Source organism: Carassius carassius, chromosome 26 (genome assembly GCF_963082965.1).
Source record: "Carassius carassius chromosome 26, fCarCar2.1, whole genome shotgun sequence".
NCBI classification, from domain to species: Eukaryota; Metazoa; Chordata; class Actinopteri; order Cypriniformes; family Cyprinidae; genus Carassius; species Carassius carassius.
In genome coordinates, this window is record NC_081780.1 from 13,136,280 (window position 1) to 13,161,401 (window position 25,122).

At 37.2% G+C, this 25,122-nt stretch overlaps 2 protein-coding genes across 2 annotated transcripts; both read right to left on the bottom strand.

Annotated features, from left to right (window-relative positions):
- Nucleotides 1-419: 419 nt before the first annotated feature.
- On the bottom strand, nt 420-8,729 carry cep83 (centrosomal protein 83). The gene is given in 16 exon segments (XM_059511274.1): nt 420-831; nt 970-1,091; nt 1,094-1,137; nt 1,260-1,363; nt 1,523-1,652; nt 2,351-2,508; nt 2,617-2,692; nt 2,910-3,059; nt 3,150-3,294; nt 3,369-3,483; nt 3,577-3,708; nt 5,281-5,532; nt 5,612-5,743; nt 5,923-6,015; nt 8,296-8,446; nt 8,515-8,729. Coding segments are annotated over 16 exon segments (2,181 nt in total). The 3' UTR covers nt 420-669.
- Nucleotides 8,730-15,058: 6,329 nt separating this feature from the next.
- Nucleotides 15,059-24,485, bottom strand: lrrc17 (leucine rich repeat containing 17). Its single transcript, XM_059511279.1, has 4 exons — nt 24,308-24,485; nt 20,019-20,870; nt 17,125-17,280; nt 15,059-15,696 (listed from the first exon to the last, which is right to left on the bottom strand). The coding sequence occupies exons 2-4, from the start codon at nt 20,764-20,766 to the stop codon at nt 15,287-15,289; spliced, it is 1,314 nt and encodes a 437-aa protein (XP_059367262.1). The 5' UTR covers nt 20,767-20,870; nt 24,308-24,485; the 3' UTR covers nt 15,059-15,286.
- Nucleotides 24,486-25,122: the final 637 nt, after the last annotated feature.

The following is a 25,122-nucleotide window of genomic DNA, read 5'->3' on the forward strand; positions in this document are numbered from 1 at the left end:
CACTTTTGGGCTCTGTGCTGTCTGGGTAGGACGCTCACTAGGTTTTGAGACACAGCCATAGACTAGACTTGATCAGATATTAACTTAACAAAGAAATGTATCTTTGTATTGTTGCCTACCGCTTGAGTTTAGCCTACACTTTTTTTCTAACTAATTTTTTTGGCAGACAATTTGTTGAGTTGTTAGGTTCTTAATAATTAGGTCACAAGTAAACAATAATACAACGAGAGGACACAATCGGGTTGGGTGTTTTTAGAGACAAGTTCAACAGAATAAAATCATTATGAAGAATCATAATCGTCATCATCCCTACAAAAATTTAAAGTGACAAATGAACCCAAGGTTCACAAATTATAGTTTAATTTGATGAAAAAGGATGACAAGTTGCTGTCTCCCATTTGGACTCATACAAAACATGGCTTTTCAGGTTTGAAACATGTTACAGATCATTTCAATATGTACAACAGAAAGCCTGCAACACTAACCTACAATTTATGTAAACTTTAGAAGCCCGTCCCTCTGTTAGAATAATACCACCAGATAAATAATGAATAAATAATGCAACAGGTTTTTCTTAAAACATCTCTGTTGCAAAGCACCATGAGTCATTTAAAATAATGTCACAATAAGTTCAGTTTTTGGCACATGGTCAATGTAAACACACAGTGGTTAAGAAAGGTCTGGAAGCGCGTCCTGTGGGCTTGAGAGTCTCTCTCGGTCTCTGTCTCTGTCCAGAGGAGCAGCCAGCTCTTCCAGCTGCTGTTGCTGACTGTTTTCCAACTCTTCCAAGCGTCTCCGCAGCACAGACAACTCCCTCTGGTGCTGATCCTCCTGAGAGAGAAAATGCAGAAACAGATTAGTGGCTTAAAGAGAGAGGAGGATGGGAAAGCAGCACATTTATATCCTGGGTGTTGTTATTATGGCTGACAAGAGAATATTCTACACAGAGGATGGGATGTTTGCAGACACCTGTATGTTTAAGAAGATGGACTCTGCTGGGATGAGAAGGGAATGGGCCAGAGGCGAGGAGGAGGTCATCTGGTTGCCCAGCAAGAGACGACGGAACTCATTGTGTCTCCTCTGCAGCTCCTCAGACGCTTGCTGAGCTGAGTATGTTCTTCATAGGATGAGGATTTCCTGAGCACACACACACACACACACACATATAAATAAAAAAATATTATATAAAAAACATACATGTATACATCCTTTATTCTCTATAGTCCCCCGATAGTGTTGTAAACTAAAGACGGAAGTACTTTCTGAATGTGCTTGCTTCAATTTCAAGTTCTTCGATCCTGGCTTCTAGGAGCTGAATCTTGTCTTGAAGTTTGTTTTCTTTCAGTTCTGTCATGGTTTTCCTCTGGATGACAAAAGAAAACATTAATGCACCTTTAATAATAACAATTGTCACGACAATAAATACAATACAACATCACAATACCAAACAAGATGGTCAAAGCACCAAATAGGTGTAAACCGTTCATTCTCCAAAAACAAGTTTGTAGAATTCAGGCATTACCTTTTTCTGTGCAAATGCTGCTCTCTGCAGGCGCTCTTTGGCCTGGCTGTATTTGTCCCGTAGTTCTGCTTCTTTTTCCAGCAGTTTGTGTTTCTCCTCAAACCATTCAACCCGCCTTTCCTCCACTAACCTGTGACAATACAATACTGACACTTTTTTTCACTTAATTTAATCGAACTGTTCAATGTTCACTACACTGTTAAATTTTTTAGGCTATTTTCATGGGAAGAACAGTAAAATCGCGTTAACTGTTAATCATAAAAAATAATTATAAATTATAATAAAGGAAACCGGATCATTTACATACAGAGAGGAAAAATCTATATATTTTTCTATAATATATAGATAAAAATGGAAGAAGTTAACATGTTTGGAAAGTGAACAGGTAATGTTGATAGTAAAGTGGCAATGGAAATCAGAAGCTTAGGAAGGGGCAATGGAAATCAGAACCAGAAGCTATCACTAGATAAATTTGAGTCACATCACTCATGTGCACTAATGAGTAATATTTGCTCAATATTAGGCCATGCCTCTGATTTATTTACATATGATTTTAAATAGCTGTCAGACAAAAAAAAAGCGATCTAATGTACCATTATAAACATCACCCACATTTGTAATTGAAGGGGAAAATGTCTATCAAGCACTTTCATACAAGTTGCTTTGAAACCAACATTTCATCTTACCAATCAACTCTCAAGCCTCTAATCTGAAGAAATGCTAAATGGCTTGTTTTGTTGCTCTCTCAGCAAGCTGTCAGCATTCTCTGAAATATTTGTGGTTCTCATTTGACAGTAATGCTAGTATACTGGTTATGATAAGGTGTACCTCTCGGCTTCCTGCTGGGTCCATTCCATTTGTGTGTGCGCGCTCCGTAGGTCCTCTCTCACTCGCTCTAGACTTTCTCTCAGTCTGCTGCTGGTGTCCAAGAGCTCACTTTCAGAGTGAGACAGGGCTCCTATCTGCAGATTCATCTCGGCGTTTTGCTGATAAACAATTTAGAAAACAAGTTATTTGAGTTATATGATACGTTATGACTTCCGTCTGTATATCATGTGCATTCACAGTAACTTCACTTATTTTCCAGTGCTTACTCGTCTCAGGTCTGCGTTTTCTGCTCTTAAGGTCTCCAGCTCTTCCAGCTGTTGGCCTTGCTGCTGAATTTTGACTCTGTATCAAACTATCATACAAGAACTCAAACAGGGGTTGAAGATCATATTTTACCGTTTATAGCTACTGAGAATTTAGTCATTTCTTGACTCGAAATATAATAGATATTATTGTGAATGGAACAACTTAATTTTTCCAACAAGAAGAACAGGAATTTAAATGTAAGTGGTTGAGTTCATGTGGACTTTAAACAGAAATAAATGACCCTGAAGCTTGCCTCAGGTTTTGAAGTTCCTTCCTCACAGACTCTTCACCCAATTGTGTGGCACGGAGACGCTCTTCCCACTCCTCTTTCTGAGAATTTCCTGATGCCTCCTGAAGAGCCCTCTGCTGTTCAAGCTCAGATAAACGATTCTCCAGCTCCAGCCTGGTGACAATGAAATACATTTATTTGAATGTTGAAAATTCCATGAAGCTTTGAATCAGTTCCTTGTCCGATATTAATAATAGTGCTTACTTTTCTTCCTGAAGGGTGGTGATCTTGTGTATCTCTTCCTCTCTTGCTGCCTGAACCCTGCGCACCATCTCGCGCTCTTTTTCAGATATCAACTCTTTATTTCTCTCCAACGCTGACTTCAGGACCTCAATATCTGACTGCAGACCTGAGAGAGCGAAAGACTGTTTTTATTGTCATTACTGTAAAACAAAGTAAATGGAAGAAAGGCAAGATGACTACCATCTACTTGGCACAGCAGTGTATCCCGGTCTCTTTCTAGTTCTCCTTTGGCTCTGACACACTCTAGCTTTACATTACTCAAGTCCAGCTTATGCGTGTGCTTCATCTCTTCAATCTGGCCAGTAAACACACAAGATATATTACTACAGAGAACACGCATGTGGAGATGTGGTCGTAAAATCTGACTTGTCAGGCTTTATTCACACACCTGAATGTTGAGTGAACTGATCTCCCTTTCGGCTTTGTGAAGTTTGCCTGTGAGGAGTGTGTTTTGTTCCTGAGACAGACGGAGTTCACTTTCTGTACGGTCCAACTGCATACGAATAGACTGCTTCTCTGCCTGAACACCAACAGAAAAAGGCCTTCAAACATCTTAATAAAAATCTAAATATCTGTCTATATATATATATATATATACAGTACAGACCACAAGTTTGGAAACATTATTATTTTTAATGTTTTTGAAAGAAGTTTCTTCTGCTCATCAAGCCTGCATTTATTTGATCAAAAATACAGAAAACAAATGTAATATTGTGATATATTATTACAATTTAAAATAATTGTTTTAAAATTTATTACACTTTAAATTATCATTTATTTCTGTGATGCAAAGCTGAATTTTTAGGATCATTATCACATGATCCTTTAGAAATCATTCTAATATGATGATTCATTATCAAAGTTGGAAACAGTTCTGCTGCTTAATATATTTTCAGAACATGTGATACTTGTTTAGAAGACTTTGATGAATAATAAAAAAAAAGAAGCTATGTTTTTCAAATATAAATATTTTGTAATAACAATATACACTACTGGTCATTAATTTGGGGTCAGTAATTTTTTTTTCTTTCTTTTTAAAAAAAATAAAATTAATACTTTTTTTAAGCGAGGATGTGTTAAATTGATAAAAAGTGATAGTAAAGAAAATATATTATTAGAATATATATTATTAGAATTTTTTTTTTTTGAATAAATGCAGTTCATTTTAAACTTTTATTCAACAAATATATTAGACAGCAGAACTGTTTCCAACACTCATAATAAATCAGAATATTAGAATGATTTCTAAATGATCATGTGATAGACTGGATGTTACATGTGACACTGAAGGCTGGAGTAATGATGCTGAAAATTCAGCTTTGCATCACAGGAATAAATTATTTTTTTAAAGTATATTCAAATAGAAAACTATTATTTTAAGTTGTAATAATATTTCACAATATTACAGTTTTTTTCTGTATTTTTGATCAAATAAATGCAGGCTTGATGAGCAGAAGAAACTTCTTTCAAAAACATTAAAAATAGTAATGTTTCCAAACTTTTGGTCTGTACTATATATATATATATAATAAAATATTTTATTTTATATTATTTATGTTATTAAACCTTTTTTATTTAAATGTGTTTGTCAAATGCTGTGACATAAAAAAGTAAAAATGTGCTTATTTGATTATAGTAATGCAAAATGTCTTCAAATATTTCAAATATTGTAAAATATTCATAATGAAAAAATATATATAAAGTAGTTCATATAAAAACTGCAATATCCTAAAAAGTGAACCGGAGACTTTTAATGTGATCTCAAACTTTGGACTTCACTGTACACAAATTATGTTACACTTACTACATTTATAAATGAATATTAACATTTTGGTATTAATATTATATATAAAATATTTATTTTTAAAATATTTATAATATTTCAATAATATATCAAATGGAAATCCAACAGGAATTAATGTTTTTATTTGCTTCGTGAGCATGTGTAAATGCTCTGACAAATTAGTTGTTTCTAATAATAAACATTTTACACTGAACTATACTGTTTTAACAGAAAGGCATAAACTTCAAACTTCATCAGATCTTATTTGGATCATCAGAAACCTACAACTCTTCACTTTTATCCGCACACCTCCAGTGCTTTAACAGCAGCCTGGGATTCAGCCAGCTGTCGGATCTGGATCCGCTGCACATTGTCGGTCTGAGCACCAGAGTTATTCCTCTCTGCCCTGAGTTCAGTGACCTCTGCCTCCAGTCCTTTGAGCCGCTGGTGGAGCTGAGCTTTCTCCCTCAGCAGGGATTCAACACACTTCCCGTCCCATGCCGGGTCTCCGCTCTGCAGCTGAGCGGCCAGATCCTCCTTATCATGCTCGAGTCGGGCCACCTGCACAATCACATATACAACACTTCTTTATATAAAGACACCGCTGGGTCAAAATTCAATTCAAAATAATAAAACACACATCAGCTTCATGCCGTATCCGTCTCTCCTCCAGAACTCGGACGTGCTCCTCTTTCTGGTGATCAAACTCCGACTTGAGGAAAGTGAGGTCATAACGGAGCTTATTATACTCAGACCTGTAGTTCTCTGCTTCCTGTCACAGAGAAATTAAGAAGGGTATTTCAAGACTTTTTACACATTTCATGTGTTTTTTTATAACATGTAGAAAAGACAAAGCAATCCGTTTGTTTTCCATCTGGCTGTAGCATGCACTCAGGTGGCTGTCACGGGAACAGGAGTTAATAGTTGTGTAGTGGGAGTGGCATGTTTTACCTCCTGGAGTTTGCTGAAGCGTTCTCTGATGGGAGCCTCCAGCTCCTCCTGCACCTGAGCTTTCAAGAGCTCCAGCCTCTGAGGCGTCAGCACCTTAAACACACCATCAACACTTTGTCAGCAAATTGTCTTATCCGAGCATATTGAGACACTTGTGTTTGCTTATCTCTGCATCACCAGTTGTGTTGTTATCGAGACTATTCAAACATTTGTGGTGATTGCAATAAAAATGAAGTAAAATATAATTATTATGGTGAAATAAATGAAGTGTTCGTTGAAGTAGTTGAATTACTAGAACTGAAATAAAGTAAAGATAATAGAGATCATTTTAAAACAAATCTAATAAAAAAACTAAAAGACAAACACACACAAAATTACTTAAACTCAAAATAAAACTGAAAATACAAAACTAAAAGCTAACCAAAATGCTACATTTTACATATACAACTGTATTATAGTTAATAATAATTACTTTAAAAAAATCTCTATATGCATTTATAAAATTCCAGATTTTATTGATTTCTTTTTTTATATATATATAAAAAATTGTAATTTCTAATAATAATAATAATAATAATAATAATAATCAAGGTAAAATGAGGACATTTTTTTTATTTCTTTAATATTTTTCCTATTCCCCATATTTACATTTATGTTGTTTCACAGACTAATTCACTATTATTCCAAACATGAACAATAGTCATAATAAATAGTAGGTGTGTCCAAACATTTTTCAATGCACAACAATAATCAAATATTTAACATTTTCTTAAAACTTTAAATATTGCCATATTTTTATACCTGAATCCATGAACAACCAGCATTAATATTCTTAATTATTAATCAGGGGTGTGATTCTTCCGGAAAAATCCGGAAATCCGGGGGTCGGGGTGTAGGCGGTTGCGATGGGTCGGGTATTGGTAAACATAATGATCGCTCACCACTGTCAACGTTTTTTGTATTTTTGTAACGTCAATTGCCTTTGAATCATGTCGTCATGTCACTCAGTGTCAGAAGTCCAATAATTTGTCACGATTGAAGTTCAAAGTGTACGCGCACCGTTCTGAATGCGCACACACCCAACCATCTACTCACGTGAACAGCTTCAGTTGACTGACGAAGACCGTGAACATGGGTGATTCATGTAAGCAAATCCAATATATTGTCTTTCATTTTTATATGCAGGTCTAGTAAAATTTAACCGATCAATTGATCACTTTTGTCATGATTCCATAACATTAATGTTAAATGATTCTGGGCTAACTTAGCAAAGTAACGGCATGTTGGTTATTGCTTACTTCTAGCTAGAAAGTTTAGCAACTTCTACAAGGCTCGAAATTGCCAACATTTTTGTCGCATATGCTCCTGAAATTTAATCTGCGACCTAAAAATATATTTGGGAGTAACGTTATATGTGCGGAGCATATGAGCATATCTGTCCACTAATGACTCGTCCGATTTGCGAACTAATGACTCCTTTGAACCGATTCACTTTAATGAATGCTTAAATCTGATCTGGGTCGAGTTTCCCGATAACGATGTATCTTAGCTCTGAAGAGCGCTCTCAACGTGAAAGGTTATAAACGCTCGCCGCAATTCCACGCGCTTTTCCCAAAAACTTTACTTGACATGAACGCGTTCTACGTGCTACTTAAGAGTCGCTGTCCATTCGCGAAATTCGTGCTGAAATATAACCTATGGAATCGTATTCTGAAAGTTCAACCTAATAATCGTCTTCTGTTGTGAATTAGCAATCATAGAAGTCTATAATAAAGCACTGACAAAATGTCTGAACAAAAACACAAGAAAAGATACCTTTCAAAAATATAAAGGCAAATAAAGATGTTATTTTTAATAGATGTAAAGGACACCATAAAAATAAGGAAAAACAAAACATCTGGGAGGACAAGAAATGCCCAATAAATGGCTAGTTTTCGTGCACGTCAGCAGCAAGTTATTGACAGATTTTTTGGATTTTAATCCCTATTTTGCCCAGTCTTTGAAGCATATTTCCCACATTACTCCTTTTATGATTTTTTTTGTTCAATCATTTAATTTAGATGTGTATTTATATTTTTCTTCCCTTTTTTAATTATTTAATTTATAAATTAATTTAAACAAAAAACAAGTACAATATTTTTTATTAATTTATTATTATACTATATAAATTATGTCACTGTGTGCGTGTGGTGGTGGGGGGGGGGGTAAGTGCACCGTATAATTTCCTGCTTTTTTTTCCCTTTGTCGATCACACCTATGATTTAGCAACTAGGTTGTAGAACTAGTGTTTTATATAATCTTTTTGAATGACATGAAATGATTGAAATAGTAATAAATAGTGACTATAAGTTACTAGACACATATAATGTGTACCTGCAGTCTGAGCTCCTCCAGCTCACGTGTTTTATCCAGCAGTTCTCCTCTGAGCTCGGCCAGCAGCAGCTGCTGTTTCTCCTGAGCGACCTGGCGATCACTGAGCAGGCGTTTCAGTTCACTCTGCGTCCGCGCATATTCATCCTGCAGTCTGCACACACACACATTTGCTCAGTAGACCTTGAAGTTGAACAGGATAAATCAGCAGTATTCACTCACCTGGTGTGCTCCACTTTCAAGGTCTGATAGTTGGTCTTGTGGTTCTCGCAGCGCATTCTCTCATCAATAAGCATTTTCTGGAGCTCCATATCAGAGCTGGTGAGTCCCGTAGAGCCGCTCAAGAGGACTGTAGCTTTCCCACCTCCTCCTGCCGGATCCAGGTTCGGGAACAGTGCAGATGACTGCCCTAACGCTGGAGGGTTCATCTGCTCCATAGCAGAATAAAAGAGTGTGGGAACAAAAACAAAAGATTTTATACGTCCACCAGAAGCCACTACAACCTCAAGATAGCTCTAAAAAAAAGACAAAGACCTCAATCAACACAAATGACTCCACTTCAGCCAACCAAAGTAAAGAGATGCAGCCACATCTTATCAGGGCTGACTGATTAACATCACTTGTAAGAGCCTAGTTAGCACAAACATGCATCTAATCAATGCATGTGCAGCAAAAGAGTCCTTGTGTGCTGCTCTGCTCTCAAGTGATTAGCTGTAAAGCTCAGGCTGCTCTCCAGTGATTCACTCTGTGTTGTAGAAACAACAGCATAAACGCATAACGGCTTCCCATGTCGACAAAGCAACTGAACCACTGGGAAAACTTACCTCGTGCTTTTAAAACGGCGCAAGATGAAGCATCTCGTGTTGTCTGTGAGTGGAAGTCGATGCATAGATTGTCTGCTATACTGAAATGTCCTGAAAAAAGTGTTTGTTAAACACTACATACTGGACGTGTTTCATAAACTACTGCATGCGTTCAAAACTATACAACATATAATAATATATCTGTGCATTAAGGTAAAAAGTAGATTTGAAAAGCTGTTGTGAAGTTACCTGAACAAAACAACACTGACAGCGACGCACGCGATGATGATGACGGCTAGAGGCGCCTTTCAAAATAAAAGACTTGTTTCGACACAAAGTTTACTAAATAGCAATATCGACATTTTTATTTCGTTAAAATATTAGTTATTCATGTATTAATATTATTAATATTTATTTTACACAAATTTGTATTAAATATGGATTTTAATTCGTATATTTTAATAATTATTTAATAATGTGCAGTAATAATCTAAATAATAATACAACGAAATCATTAGATTTTTTTATTTTTCTTATTTATATTTTCTTATTATGTATCAATCAAGGCTGTATTTTTTGTTTTGTTTTTTTTTTTTACAAAAAAAGCAGTATAATTGTGAAATATTATTGCAATTACTAACATTGCTATTTTCATATTCTTTAAAATATAATTTATTTCTGTAACGCAGCGCAAAATTTCCATCAGTCTTTACGCTAGTTTTCATTCTCACATGATCCTTCAGATATCATTCTTATATTTTGATTTATTATCAGTGTTGAAACGGATGTACTGCCTTATATTTTTTGGAATCTGTTCTTTGATTCTTTGATGAAAATATATTATTCTTAACGAGATATGGTCACAATGAAGGAAAGAAGGAAAGGAAGGCATATGGGTTTGAAACAACATGAGGATGGTATTTTCTTTTTGGAGTGAACATCGCAATATCTGTGCAATTTGCAATAAATCTTTTGTGCCAGCAGACGGCGAACATTATTTAACAGATATCCAGACAGACGGATGCTTTCATTCATACAGACAACTTTGAAGTAGGGGACACTATTATCTGCAGGACACAATAACGGCAGTAAAAGTCCACTTTATGTACCCATGGCTGTGTTCAACGTTTGTTTTTGTTTCCTCTTTGATGTGACATGGGTATTTATCACTCCTTCAGCTACGCCAACATACACCGTTTATAAAAAGATGTGTTGAGATTGGCGCGAGTGTTTTTATTTTGGCATCACAGTCCCTGAACCTCTTGATATCTTTGGGCATGCTGTTATGAAAGTTATTTATAGTTTTTGGTAAGCATTTTATCTTTAAAAGAACAAGAGATTAAACCACTTTGAAATAGCCACTGTCCTTTAGCAAATTTGATCTTTTTTAGGCCTGTCACCAGTGTTGGGAAGGTTACTTTGGAAATGTAATGGGTTACAGATTACAAGTTACCCTGTTTAAAATGTAATAGTAGTGTAACTTTTTCAATTACTTTATTAAAGTAATGTAACTAATTACTTTTGAGTACTTTTTGATTACTTTTCTAAATTTGTGAAAATTAAAGAATAATAAATAAAAGCATATACATCAACTTAAATAAAGTTATCTAATAAGCATGTGACGTATTCTGTGTAATAAACTCCTAAACATTGGTGTTTTTTTTTAAACTGCTGTCTCTTTGTATATGATGATCATTTTCTCAAAATAAGTCAAATGCACATGAAGTGACACAGAGCAGTTCTAGAAATGATGTTTATGTGCTCGTGTACTCCTATATTGAGGCAGCAGAAGTTGAAAACACTGCGAGCTTCAGTAGGCCTATGTGTAGTAAATGAAACCATGTCTTTGCCATTAATTTACAGGCGGGGCGGACTGGGAAAAAAATTCAGACTGGACAATTCAAACTCATACAAACAAATTCATGGACAAAACTATTTTTTGTATGGACCTGACATAAAAAAGGTTTAAATCTTTAATTTGGGGACATGCAAAATAATTAAAATTCTCTCCTGAACTGCACCTTCACTTCCATTTTTCTCTTCAGTCTCTTTATTTTGTTCTGTTATCCATCTCTCTCGTGACTTTAATACTCAAGATTGAACAAAACTATACTTTACAATACAATATTCTACAATATCTTTATAGAAAAATCCTAATACTGTACACGAGTCATGTTTCAAAAATTAACCATGCTTTTATTAGCCTATATAAGTATATAAGTAAATATATAATTAATATAAGTATAATATAAATATAAGTAAAATAACCTTGTTTTGTTTAGTTTTTTTGCAAATGGATTTGTATTTATTTTTAAATAAATACATTTGTAAAATAATTGTAAATTTTAGGTTAACACAATGGATTTATAGTTAAATTTTAAAATGTAAATTTTCGTAAGGGTTGTGTTGTTGTTTGTCGTAGCTCCCCCTAAACCTATAAAAAAAATCAGATTTTTTTTTTCAGCTAAATTACTACTGTAACATTACAACAGATAATAATGATGTGCTTTATATAGTATTTTGAGTGATGACTGATGAGCAACGTGCTACTGCTTGATTAAATATATAAAAAAACAAACACAAAAAAGCATCTTTACAAATGAAACTGACCTGAAACCCTGAACAGTAGTTCAGCTTCTCTGCTCCAGCAATCCTCTCTCTCTCTCTCTCTCTCTCTCGCATTGATTAGTCTGAGTCTGATCCAAACTGTTTGGCGGAGGCGCGGAGAGCGCGCGAGTCATGACTAACACTTCATGATTTATTAGAGATTTAATTATCAAATGGCGTATTCGTAAATGATCGCTTTAGTACATTCGGCAGGCAATTATACAATAATTATAATAAATAGTGGGGCAAAATCGGCTGCCAGGAATTGTCCCGGTTCTCCCGGTGTCCAGTCCGCGCCGATTTCCACAGACACGCAGAATGTGCAAGTCATAAATTGCATTTTTGGGGCTTTATATTCACAGACACTAGTCGATGTCATGTTTTGATTCAAGTGTACTGACCTACTTTTGATTTAGTCATCCAAAATGTGGCATATTCCGTCCGCGTTAGGCATTTCGTTTTTATGACTGGATTCTACGATCCAGACTGTATTTCCGCATCCCGGAAATTATTAGGGCGGTATGTCTCAGAATAGTCAGTGCAATTTGGGAAAGAAATCAGTTAAATCTGTATGTGGACGTGTTAAATATTCAAATGTAATCCCCTTTGTAATCGTTAAAAATTTCATAAGTAACTGTAATTTAATTACTCATTTTTTCGTAGTAACTGTAACTAATTACAGTTACAATAATTTTGTAATTAAATTACGTAACGCCGTTACATGTAACTAGTTACTCCCCAACACTGCCTGTCACACATAAATAATGGTTACAATAAAACCTCCAGTAGGTGGCAGCAAGTCCTGTTTTGACGAATGATTCATTGAATTGTTCAAATCAAACGATTCGTTCCAAACGGCTGATTCAATTAGAAACGAAACAAGCTGGCATCCCAATGTGCAAACACCCCCATTCTAAATTCTATGTGATATTAGTCATTTTTAATATTATTTAGGGCAGATAAGCTGGATAGTATGCACATTGGGATCCAGGGAGAGTGTCCATCTGAATGGACGGACGGTTAAATCACTGGCTCACTTGATTCGTTCAAAAACTGATTCATTCAAGGAATGATAGAGAATCAGAATCAGAATGAGCTTTATTGCCAGATATGTTTACACATACAAGGAATTTGTTTTCGTGACAGAAGCTCCACAGTGCAACAGAATGAAAGCGACAGAACAAAAACACATAATAAAAGAATAAAAAATACAAATAAGTAGGTAAGGAATAACAATATACAAATTGAAAATTGTATGTGCAGGTATATTACAATAAGCCGTTATGTATGTACAGGTATATTATGTGCAAAAATGTAAGTGTACACTAAGTATGTGTGTTAGATAAATAAGTTTATGTGTATATTAATATAAACAGTGTTCTGTGTTCCACAGTTATTATCAAGTTAGATGGATTGCCTGAGGGAAGAAACTGTTTCTGTGTCTGGCAGTTCTGGTGCTCAGAGCTCTGTAGCGTCGACCAGATGGCATCAGTTTAAAGAGGAAGTGTGCTTGAAGTGAGGGGTCCAGAGTGATTTTGCCAGCCCTTTTGCTCACTCTGGATAAGTACAGTTCTTGAATAGAAGGGAGGGTTGTACCAATGATTCGCTCAGCAGTCCGGACTTCCCTCTGTAGTCTTCTGAGATCAGATTTAGAAGCTGAGCTGAACCAGACAGTTACTGAAGTGCAGAGGATGGATTCGATGATGGTGGAGTAGAACTGTTTCAGCAGCTCCTGTGGCAGGTGGAACTTCATCAGCTGGCGAAGGAAGTACAACCTCTGCTGGGCCTTTTTCACAGTGCAGTCAATGTGAATATCCCACTTCAGGTCCTGAGAGATAGTGGTGCCCAGTATGGGGGTTTTACTGAGGGGATGCTTTTTGTCATTTTCTTCAACCATCCCCCGCATCCCCTCTCAATTCAAGCCTGGTCTTTACATTATACAGCTTATGTTTGACCATTTTTGTGATTATCACCTTTACTAAAGGCGCTTTATATTTGGAAATACCACATATCAAATACTATTATCTGGAAGACATTGAAATCACATATCTGTGCCAGCAATAGTCAATCACACTAGCTGGCCGCTCTTTTTAGCCAATCAGAAGCAAATCTTCTCACACTTCCGGTCTTTGTTTGGAATTTATGTTTTTGCTCCCTCTTTCCTCGTATTAGCAAACTATGCAACATCAGTTGTGTCCCAAAAGACATTCTATGCACTATGCACTTACACTGTGCACTATGAATTGTACCATCTAGTGAATTAAATTTAGGTTGTTATTATAAAGGTTATTTTGTCATCCACCTTTAGAGCCCCTGAAAGCCCCTCCCTTCCACTATGTAAGGGAAGCTAAAAATGTTTAAAGCAATTTTTTATATTAATAACCTGTTATCTTCACTCTTTTTAAGTCTTAAGCTGTTTATTGGCCTTAACAGTGATGTTTCCCATCATTGTGTGAATCAGCTTTCCATTTTCCAGTAAGCCTGGAAAAAGTAACAACACTCACAGCTCTCATTTTCTGCTTTGCATTGTGGGTCACAGTATGATGGTAGGTATTAACTCCCACAGAGAGCTTAACCAGCGCCTCATTTTTCACTTACTCGGAGCATTTATCACTCAAACTTCTCATCAGCTCTCCAAGTAGAGGAACTCCACCTATGTCACAGTGATCCAGTTTTTCTCTTAGTTAAACCAAGTATTTCAATCTGCTGTCTTATTTATAACTCTCAAAAGATTAAAATAAATAAACCGAAGCAGACGTCTTGGACATTAGCGATAGACCAACACTTCTCCATGTTTATGGCAACTGAAAAGGAGGACAGGAAGCTAAGCAGAATCACGCCACTCAGATTTAATGCTGAAAACATCTGTTTAAAAGGATGATCTCTTCAACCGTTTATTTATTTTGATTCCCTGCCATGTTTTCATTCAAATGCATGGAGTCCCCATATGGTCCTCCACCTGAAACATTTTCGACAGATTTTTCACTCATTGCATTCTCGCAACGCAGTGATATTAACTGCAAAACAGTAATCTTCTCGCATCTGTTTCTTTTCAGACAGGATGGAGATAAAACTGTGGTATACACTTGCCCCTCCCCCTTAGAAAAATGCCTTTCTAATGTTTCAGTCACTTATGGCCAATGTTCTCTAGACATATACATCACAGGACTGACTTCATGTAGATATACATGTACGTCTCTGTTTTATGGACCTTGCATGGAAAAGTAAATTGTTTTTATGCTTACATGTGCAAGTATTTGAGAGTTTGTGTTGTTGTGTTGTTGTGAATTAAAATCACAACACGGGGCACATTTCGCATCTTCAAATTTGGTTAATGGACAAACTTAAGACTTAAAAAAACAAAACAAATCAATCTGTTTTATTTATCATGATTCAATTTACAAAATTACTCATTAGAAATACTAAAAAATACGTAAACATCAACTGCTTGATTTTTTGATTGAAATGAATTAATCTGCGAATGTGACAACATATTAAAGTTTTGTCTCTCTCACACAGTCAGAATTTAGCTGGGAAAATGACTAAAAAAAATATTAGTTCTTAACAGCATCACAGTTTCCATCTTAAGTCAGACGGATGATCTCAAATTTCTTAGGCACTCTGTAAGGCAGCTCCTCTTCATCTATCTGAGCTGTGAGCTCCTGAGCCATGATGCCTGCCGGGTCAGGGCCAGGCACCTGGCCCAGCTGCATGTCTTTAGGACAGTCTGCGTTGTAGGTCTTGACATAGTTTTCCACCGGCCAACCACGAAACTCTTCTGGTTCACTGCATACCAGACCTGTGTGGGACACACTGGGGTGGTGCTTCAGCCAATAGATCAAGTAATGAATGTTGTAATCACAAATCCAGGGGTTGTCCTCCAGAGACAGTTTTTTCAGGAAGTACAGGTCCTCCAAAACGCCATATTGAAAATAACGCAGGCTGTTGTTGGACAGGTCCAGTTCTCCCAAGTTCAGCAGGCCTGTAAAGGCAGCTACAGAAAACAGAAAAAGCAGTAAATAGATGAACAGTCTCTTCAGATTTAATATTTAAAACCTATACCAGAAGATTATTTTAATTAGGGGATAGGACTGAATGTATTACACCTCAGCTTTGAAGTGAGCTCAATCTGCCAGCTGTGTTCTCACTGTGATCTCTGAACTGACTGATGAACTAAAGAGAAGCTAGTCTGCACTTCCTGAGCCTGTAGTGTGACTCAATGAGTGTTTTCATCCCTCTAGGGAACAATTAGATGACACACCCTGCTGCTATCTTCATTAGAGCCCAACTGACTGCGATTAAGTGCATTTTTTAGGCAGTCTAGAAAGGCTTATACGCCTTATAATTATAGCGGCATCAGCAAGTACTTCATTTTTGTTTGAAACTTCTGATGAAGTGCTTTTGAGGTAGACTTAATTGTCAAAAAATGCAAGCAGGGAAATACAGTGGTTAGTTGATTAAATATATGGCATTTCTAATGACTTTAAGGAAATTTTAAATGGATTCGCTTTAAACCAAAGAGCTGACTGTACAGTATCTGACAGACTCTGGAAATAAAATTATAGAAAGTCAACCCTTCTAAAAGACATCCCAACACTGAAGATATGTATGATATTGTATGGCTGTAAAATGGAGATTTTCAACCTTTACAGTTCAGGGACCCGGAGTGTATATATACAAAGCTATACTGTCTTGGCAACCCTTTATAATGGACATCATTAAGATCATTTGCAAATGTTCATTCAAATCATTTACACAGATCCGCTTGTTGACAACACTGGCTTGAACAGACTATTACACACCTTTTGTGTTTCATGGAAGAAAGATTACAGGAGTCCTAAAGCTGCTAAATGTGTCTGCTCAGCAAGAAATGGCCTACCGATTTTTTACAAGCAATTCTATTCTGTGAACCCCCTGCCCTGTTTATTCTAATTGGTAAAGGCTTGAAAATGAACATGCTGAGGTTTATTGCTTTCTCCACAATAACAACGCTTGATAGATGTGCTGCATAGTTGAGGCACACTTTGATTTCTCTCATTCTTTATTCTCATCATTTACTTAAGTTCTTTCACCAACTCAGTCTTTTAACAAATGATTGTCACAAGTAAGCCCTTCAGTTTAATGTAGAGGGCAGAGTCGATTCATGCACAAACAGAATGTGGCCTGTTTTCCAAATGCAACGGAAAGGAAAATGAATGGTTTCTAATTAACCTTTCGTGAGTTCCCCAACTGGTGTCTTTTCATTCAGTGCCTGACAAGATGCTTTAAAACTTTAATGTCAGACTTCTTTTCAATTGAGACTCATTCCTTGTCCCTTACTGTATTGCTGTGCCAAACATCTGTTTCCTGCACTTTGTGCAACAATCAAATATGTATACAGTATGTCTTGAGGACATGATTTGGTTGTGTACCATTGGCTTACCGATGTCGATGCTTTCCAAAGTGTTTCCACTCAGGTTCAAGAGCTTTAGGTCTTTAACGTTTACATACTCCTTTGGTCTCAGCTGCTTGATGTTGTTTCTGGATAAATCCAGTCTCACAATATCCAACGGGATGTCAGCCGGCACTGTTTTAAGGTCTACGGAAGAGAGAGTTGAATTACTGTAATCATGTAGGCCTGTTGGAAAAGGTAACTTCATAAGTAGCACAATTACACGTTTGATTGACATGTGCATTCGGCAACAAATGTTACTTCGTTTTGAGTTATTTTGATTCCCAGGGAAAATTGTGCAATTGACAATGTGCTTACAAAGCACTTTGAAGGGCTTTCTGTTTCCAAATGATTTCCAGCAGGCTAACCATACATGGAAACATCTGCCATGACAATTGTTGGAAGTTCTGTACAGTTGGTTCCTTGTTGGTGGTCTGCTAAAGTCATTTTCTCAGACACTTACTGATGATGGCATTCATACTAACTAGTATCTGAATATGGATCTTAAATTTTACGCAAAGCAAGACCATTGTGAAGACGCCCTCTGTTTATTTTGGAAAACTCTGGGCACTCGAAAGATCAGCGCAACACTTTGGATGGCTCCTGCAAACAGTGCCTGGCTATATTTATTTATATAATCACAGAGAGAGCTATTAAAATCGTACATATGGCACACGTTTGGTGGTAACTCTTGAAACTCTGTGAGACATCGCAGTCTCTGTGATATCCGGAAATGTTATCATGGGACTCATCTGCTGGACATGTGAGAAAGCTATGCGGCATGCAGAACTGATACAGCTGCACTTCCTGCTTTGACCTGCCAGAGCACCTGTTTTAAACTCTAGAGTGCCTTCAATGAGAGATCTTGCTCAGATTTTACATTCTGCTTTTGCCACCTAAATAAACACAGATTTGATCCACAGTAGTAGATATGACACCGTTTTACAGTGTCTCTGGGATCTGGAGATTTCTGAATTGTACCCGAAGAAATGGACGTACAGTAATTCTTGTTACTAATTCATGGAAAAGCCTTCCCAGAAGTTGAGATCACTAATTCTTGGCTTTTAGTCTCCTGCTCTTGCCATAAGATTCCTGCATGTGCTGCTTTCTGTGATTAATGCTGACAAAAGAAATAGCCATTTATCCATTAGGTCCACAGAACAGTTGATGTAAGGCTACAAAAGTGTGATTTTATTTTTGTTTGAGGGAGTGATTCAGGATGCCTCCCTCAGCTCCAGACTGCTGACTCAATATTTCTGACAAGCAGAGAAGTCCAAATCCCACTGACTTTGAAATTCATCTGACTTCATTTATTTCACTGTTTTCTATCGCACACGTTTTGCTTGCCTCATCTAACCCTGAAGATTTCGTCTTTGGCCTGGTTTCTCTCATCTCATTATGAATGTCAGAGCACATTTAGCTAGTTTTTCAATATAATGAACCTCGCTTAACAAGATGGAGAACTCAAAATTCATGTGCAGAAACAGGGGGCTCCAGAGAAGATAAAAAAAAATCTTGCACTGACAAAGAGCTCTTTCTTAGTTAAATGCAGAATTAAATCTGTCTTCCTTGAGTGAAATTTAAATGACACATTCTTTGTTAAATCTCACAGCCATCTCTTCATCAGAAAAATACCCCTCTTGTCCTAAGTCCTTCCCTGAAACACTATAAGACATGCATAAGACACAGACCAGCACTGTCCTCGTATTCCCATGGAGATTTACATGTGTGGCCATAGTAATGTGGTATTTCCTATGCTTTTGGAAGATATTTTTTTTAGGGGACCGATTCACAAAGGGAGCGAATTTTGCCGTTGTTTTGCAGACAGCCTTTTGAAATATTACACTGAGATTCAAGCTTCAGAAAAGTTATGGTGTCTTGATAACAGTCAGAATATGGCATTAATGTGTCTCTAGAGAAAAGTTTCCAGATGTTGAAGCTGGAAAGATACTCACTGCCTTTCCGCTAGGTCTCTCGCATCTTATATTTCATGTTTCCAGACATTTGTTCCACTCTGCTGTGAATAAGAAAGTAACTTACCACATGCTGAGTCAGCAGAATATCTATCTATCTATCTATCTATCTATCTATCTATCTATCTATCTATCTATCTATCTATGAACTTTAAAAAAGTTGTAATTTTTTATTCCAATTTTTCCTCAAACTGACACCATGTCTCAGCATATGTATGCAGGAATTGTTTCTTAAACTATAGATGAAAAGCTGCTTTACACAATTAAAAGGGAGTGTCTAGGGACTTGAGGAAAGCATTATTCATTGTGTCAGTGTTTATTGTGGAATAAACGGCACTTTGCCCTAACTGGTACTGTCTGCAGTGAAACCACTTCAACATTTCAATTTGCTAAAAAGAAACCACACATTTTCAAACTAACCCTGTTCATCTTTCTCTCGGATTTAATTGCTTAATTGCATTACATTTGGCAGCCTCCTTCACAAATCTTTTCACATTCATGTTTCATACAACAGCTATGTAAATGATTGAAAAATAATTATGCATAATTCACTAAACTTATTTGTATATTGGCAAGGTCAAATAGTTCTTTCTTTAAGTTTTTATTTGTTTAGTGGAAATGGATGCTAATCGCAGAATAGAGCACCTAGTAAATGGACCAAATTTTTCATGATACCACTGTTGAGTTCACACAGTCAACAGTGGTATTGCTCAAGCTTTCTTGGTAACCCCTCTTTACTGGACACAACATAAAATAGAAAATTCTGTGTGCACATTTACAGTGACCATTATAGTCACCATGGTTAATCAATTGTGAATCATTGGATTTTCCCAAACAGGGTGAGTATGTTTCTTCACAACCATGACCTGACTCCCATATGTCCCTCAAAATAGTGAGCAATAGTTTTCTCACCTCTGTTCCTGCAGTCCATACGGGGCACAGGGTGAACATAGGTGTGGCATAAAGAGGTTGCATCTGCCTTTTTTTGGGAAGCCGGTAGGAGTTGATTGTCTGGATCCGGGGTCAATGTGTTCTGCTGTGGGATACACAGAAGCTCTGCATCCAGCTTCTTCAGTTGTCTCCCCAGGAATTCCCTGGGCTCAGCACAGCGGGCATAATTGCCGATGTTACGGTTACCGGGCACTTGGATGAACCTGATCAGGGTGTCCAGCTGGCAGTCACACCTCCAGGGATTGTCATGGATTCGCAAGTACTTGAGTTGCGGCATTGGGATCAGCATGGCTTCGCTCGCCACCTGCAGACGGTTGTGCTGCAGCAGTAAAGTGGTGAGTCTGCTCAGGCCATTGAAAGCTCCCTCCTCTATGCGGGATATTTCGTTCTGCTGGAGATCCAGACTCTTCAGGTTTCGGAAGTGACTGAAGGTGTTGTCTCGCAGCACCTTGATCCGGTTCCGTGCCAGCAGCAGGTGGTGAATGTCCTCCGGCCAGCCCAACAATACGGCTGTCAGATGGCGCTCTTGGCAGTCAAAGAACTTTTCCCCATTGACAGTACTTTCATTGCAGTCTGCAGCAAACCTCTTGGTGGTACCTGACCGGCCTCGACTCCGCATTCGGCGTCCCTTTCCACCCTTCCGTGCCTCAGTTGCCCAGACCACCAGGCACAGCAGCAGCAGCAGCAGCAGACCGCAGAGCAGCCGCATGGCAAACAGCAGCAGCTGGGTTAACCAGTCAAGTAGATTCTTAGCGTAACTTCGATAAACCAAGAGCTTGCTTTAGTCAGAATGAGGGAGCACAGCTGCAGTCCCTGAGAAAAGGCAAATGAAATGTAAATAACTGCATTACCAAGAGCTGCATCCCCAAACAGAGAGAGAGGACATACACATTTGTCTTGCTGTTAATTCAAAACAAGTAAAACCTCATAGAACAGTACTTATTTTTAAAGGAATGTTAAAAGTTTAATGCAAGTTAAACTCAATCTACAACCTATAATTTTGTGTTCCATTCTATGAAAATGTATAGTTTAGTCATCTAAAAGGTTTAAATGCCAAATGTGGCTTATGATTTTGCTGAAGCACTTACATCAATGCTGCACAGACATTGACAGAAAGGAAGTTTGGAGCATTTGTACACACATATGTGTGCCAGTCCTATTACATCATGCCTTAAATCTGTTGCACTGCTTACAAATCCTCACCTGTGACTTTAACCAAGAAATGCATTATCTTTAGATAAGTGGAATTGATTTTGATTGGTTGACAGATGTTACAAGGGTTGGTTTTTCTATAACAGCACTGCTATGAAGAAGTTCCAGGTTTGTTGACCTTTCGTCACTATCACTTTGCCACATTCTTTCCAAGTTAGTAACAGCAGACCATAAAAAGTAGGCTAGATTTACACATCCTGAAATAAACACACTATATAGACAAATACGTTTGGTAACTGTAATACAGTTTAGTATAGAATAAGCATTGAATTCTTGAAATCCATTTCCAACTTTTCTTGTGCATTTTTTTTTAACAATTTAATAGTCCATCATAAATTCTTAATAAAGTTAAGTAAATAAAGTTTCATTACCGTATGTCAAGGATCAGTGCAGTATAATATTCGAACTATAATTAAAAATGGTCTAAAATATTTGGATGACTGCTTTCCCTAATGATTGCAAAAAAACAGAATAAATTATAACTCAATTTATGGCATAATCCCTTTTATGATCATTTTTCCTATTTAATAACAATTACGAATAAGTCCTCATTTCCTACATGTTTTTTCTCTCAGTTTGCTAAAGCATTAATGTTGTAATTACCTCCCATAGACTTTGCATGAGTCACCGTGCTGTTGCAGAGCCATATATAAAAAGACTGTTTCTCTAGCACTCTCAAAACATTGTGCTGTTTGTTTGATTAGTCCGGCGTACTCCGTTGAGTAATGTGAATGAAGATGAATAGGAATGCTGACAGACAGTTTCACATACAGCGGTTTTCTATTTAAAGCACGCTTTTAATTGGCTAACAGGAGAAACAAGAGTGAACTGGAAGGGCAGTGCTAGTAAAAAAGCTCTAACTTTAACAAGGATGCTGTAACTTACTCATTCTCTTTGTGAGTCTGCTGAACATCTGCCCAAAAATCTATGAAAAGCTGTTGTGTGACTTGCAGTTGAACCATTATAATACTGATAGCATTGAATTCAGCAGTGGATTTTGGGCTTCAGGGCTTTCCCTGCCTTTCAAGACACTGTAAAACTAGTGTAAAACAGGTCTTGGCAAGACTTGTACCTCTGACAGGCAACATTCTTCCAGTCTATAGTTACGTTGCTGTGCAGCTATTCTCACAGATGTATCATGCAATTAAATTGTTAAAATTGTATTAGCAGGAGCAGATCCATGTTCTCCCTTTCCAGTGATAAAAACAGCATGACTATGACATCATGTGAACATGCTGTGTGATAATCATTGAACTTTCCTGCTTCTTCTTCACAGACTTGTGCACTTGTGGTTATGCCAATGGAAAAGGTTTTATAACTTTTAGCACATATGCATTCCTGTACAGATCATTGAAGTAACATGCCTTTATATCTAGATTTTTTTTTTACCTTGTGAACTGATAGATATTCATTCATATAGTACTTACCGTATTTTTCGGACTATAAGTCGCACCTGAGTATAAGTCGCATCAGTTCAAAAATGCGTCATGATGAGGAAAAAAAACATATAAGTTGCACTGAACTATAAGTCGCATTTATTTAGAGCCATGAACCAAGAGAAAACATTACCGTCTCCAGCCGCGAGCGGGCGCTTTATGTTTTCAGCGTAGACTACAGGAGCACTGAGCAGCATAGCGCGCCCTCTCGCGGCTGTAGACGGTAATGTTTTCTCTTGGTTCATGTCTCTTAGTTCATTTCTCTTGGTTCATGTCAAATTAATTTTGATAAATAAGTCGCACCTGACTATAAGTCGCAGGACCAGCCAAACTATGAAAAAAAGTGCCACTTATAGGTACTCAAGTCAAACAGAAAATGCCACTTGCGTTGTGATTGTGTTAACCAAAGAATTTCCTTTAGAGTTTTCAGAATTTCATATAAACGTTTCTAAATAAAACAGCTTTTGCTAGTTGAAACCTATAATGTAATTTTGACATCTATAAAAAAAATTGTTGAGTTCACAAGCAAATTTTTGTACTGTTAAGATATAAAAACATTTAAGTTGAAAACATTTTGTCTATTTATGGATTGAAATGTTATATAGAAATCATACAAATATGATAATCCCTGGAATAAAGGGAGTCTGTGTGTGGATATGCCTGGGATAGGCTCTGCTAATGAGCGGACATTAACAGGAAACAGTCAGCACTTCAGGTGAATGAACCAGCATAACGCTGTCCTTGTGTGAGTCACAGCCTTGGTTTACTACAGTAATAAAAGGAAAGAAGAGCCAAGGGATGGAAAACTTCAATAGGGAATGGAGCAGAACGCAGGCACTGTTCACTGTCCAACATGAGACAGGAAGTGTGTATTTTCTTTTCAACTCCTTTATTACTTAATATTCCAATCCACCCAAAGTCTAGGTCACCCAGCATGTCCAAAAGAATGCTGCTGATTATTTCAGGTCCAGAGATAAAGACCTGAAATAATTTTGGTTAGAGACCTTGAGAAGAATTTACCCCCCTCCCACACTGTATAGACCCCAGTTATCAGCACAATGTGTGTGTGAGAGAACACACTTACATGGCCAGCAGCGCTTAATTAAAACCATTTGAACTTCCTGCTGTTTTCCTTTTTACTCAAACCAAAAAATCAAGTGGTATAATTATTAATCCTCTCCTTTTAAGTGAAAATCCTTTTTATCACATATATTTAAGCAGAGGAGCCTTTGGACCCACACAGACATCAATCAATACTTGCTTCTTTTTTTTTTTTTTTTTTTTTAAATAAGACCACAAGCATGCATTTCAAAATAATCACTCAGTCTTTCTCCTCACATTTTTGATACTTTCCTGAACAGCATGCAGAGTTGGACAGCGTGTCTTGAATAGAGACACAATTGCTAAACAAACTTTTCACACAAACTGACTCCAGTCCCTGCCAAAATTAAAACTGCAGGAAGCATGCAATTTCTTTGTTACGAAACTGAAGTCAGTTCAAGAGTGCATGGCTAACTGTACATCCATCTGCACTGGCAATGCAAGAAAGATTTCCCCACACACATGCAAACATGCACACCCATAATATAAGTCCTCAGGTACCTGTGCACAGGGAAATGCATCCGAAATCTCATCCAATCTGGATATGTCCTGTTAGCTGATCCTTAGGTCCTGTCATGAGCTTTGTGCAGCGCTGGATGCCTGAACTCAGCGGTCTGACTGTATGTGTATGTGTGTGCTGTGTCTGTGCATGAGCATATGTGTGTGTGAGGCTCTGTGCAGCCCCCATGCTTGTGCCTGGTTTTAAATTACACGTTGCGTCTCTGTGCAGGCGAGCAGACCCATATGTCCCTCTTACAAATGTACCGCCTCCAGGCTTCCAGCACTTTGTGAGGCTCTTCATCAGTCTAATGTCAAAGAGACTCTGGATGAGGCAACCCCATTCAAACGATGTGGAAAGTATCTTTCTGGACTTGTTTTAAAGGGGTAGTTAACCCATAAATGAAACATGTGACATGACATCTGGCATAACTTCATTCATGAGGGCACTCATTTTCAGTGAATCAGTTCATCCAGTTAAAAAAAATGTTCAAAAATCAAATATATATGGTTCTTGAGCTCATTAGAGGTCGAACTCAAGCAATACATTACTAAAACACATCAGTTTTTATACAGGTTTTGAACAACATAACTGAATAAATGATAACAGGATTTCAGTGTTTGAGTGAAATATTACTTGTGAAGCAGAAATGTTGGCACATCTGTCTGTCATCTTGAGCAACTTGTCTTTGAGAACCGTCTTGCATTTATTATGCATTTTACATTAGTGCTCATAGTTGCGTAAACATAAAACAAATGAAACTGAATGGCATGTCAAACACAGGCAAGAGTAAATCACCAGCGCACAGTCACATGAG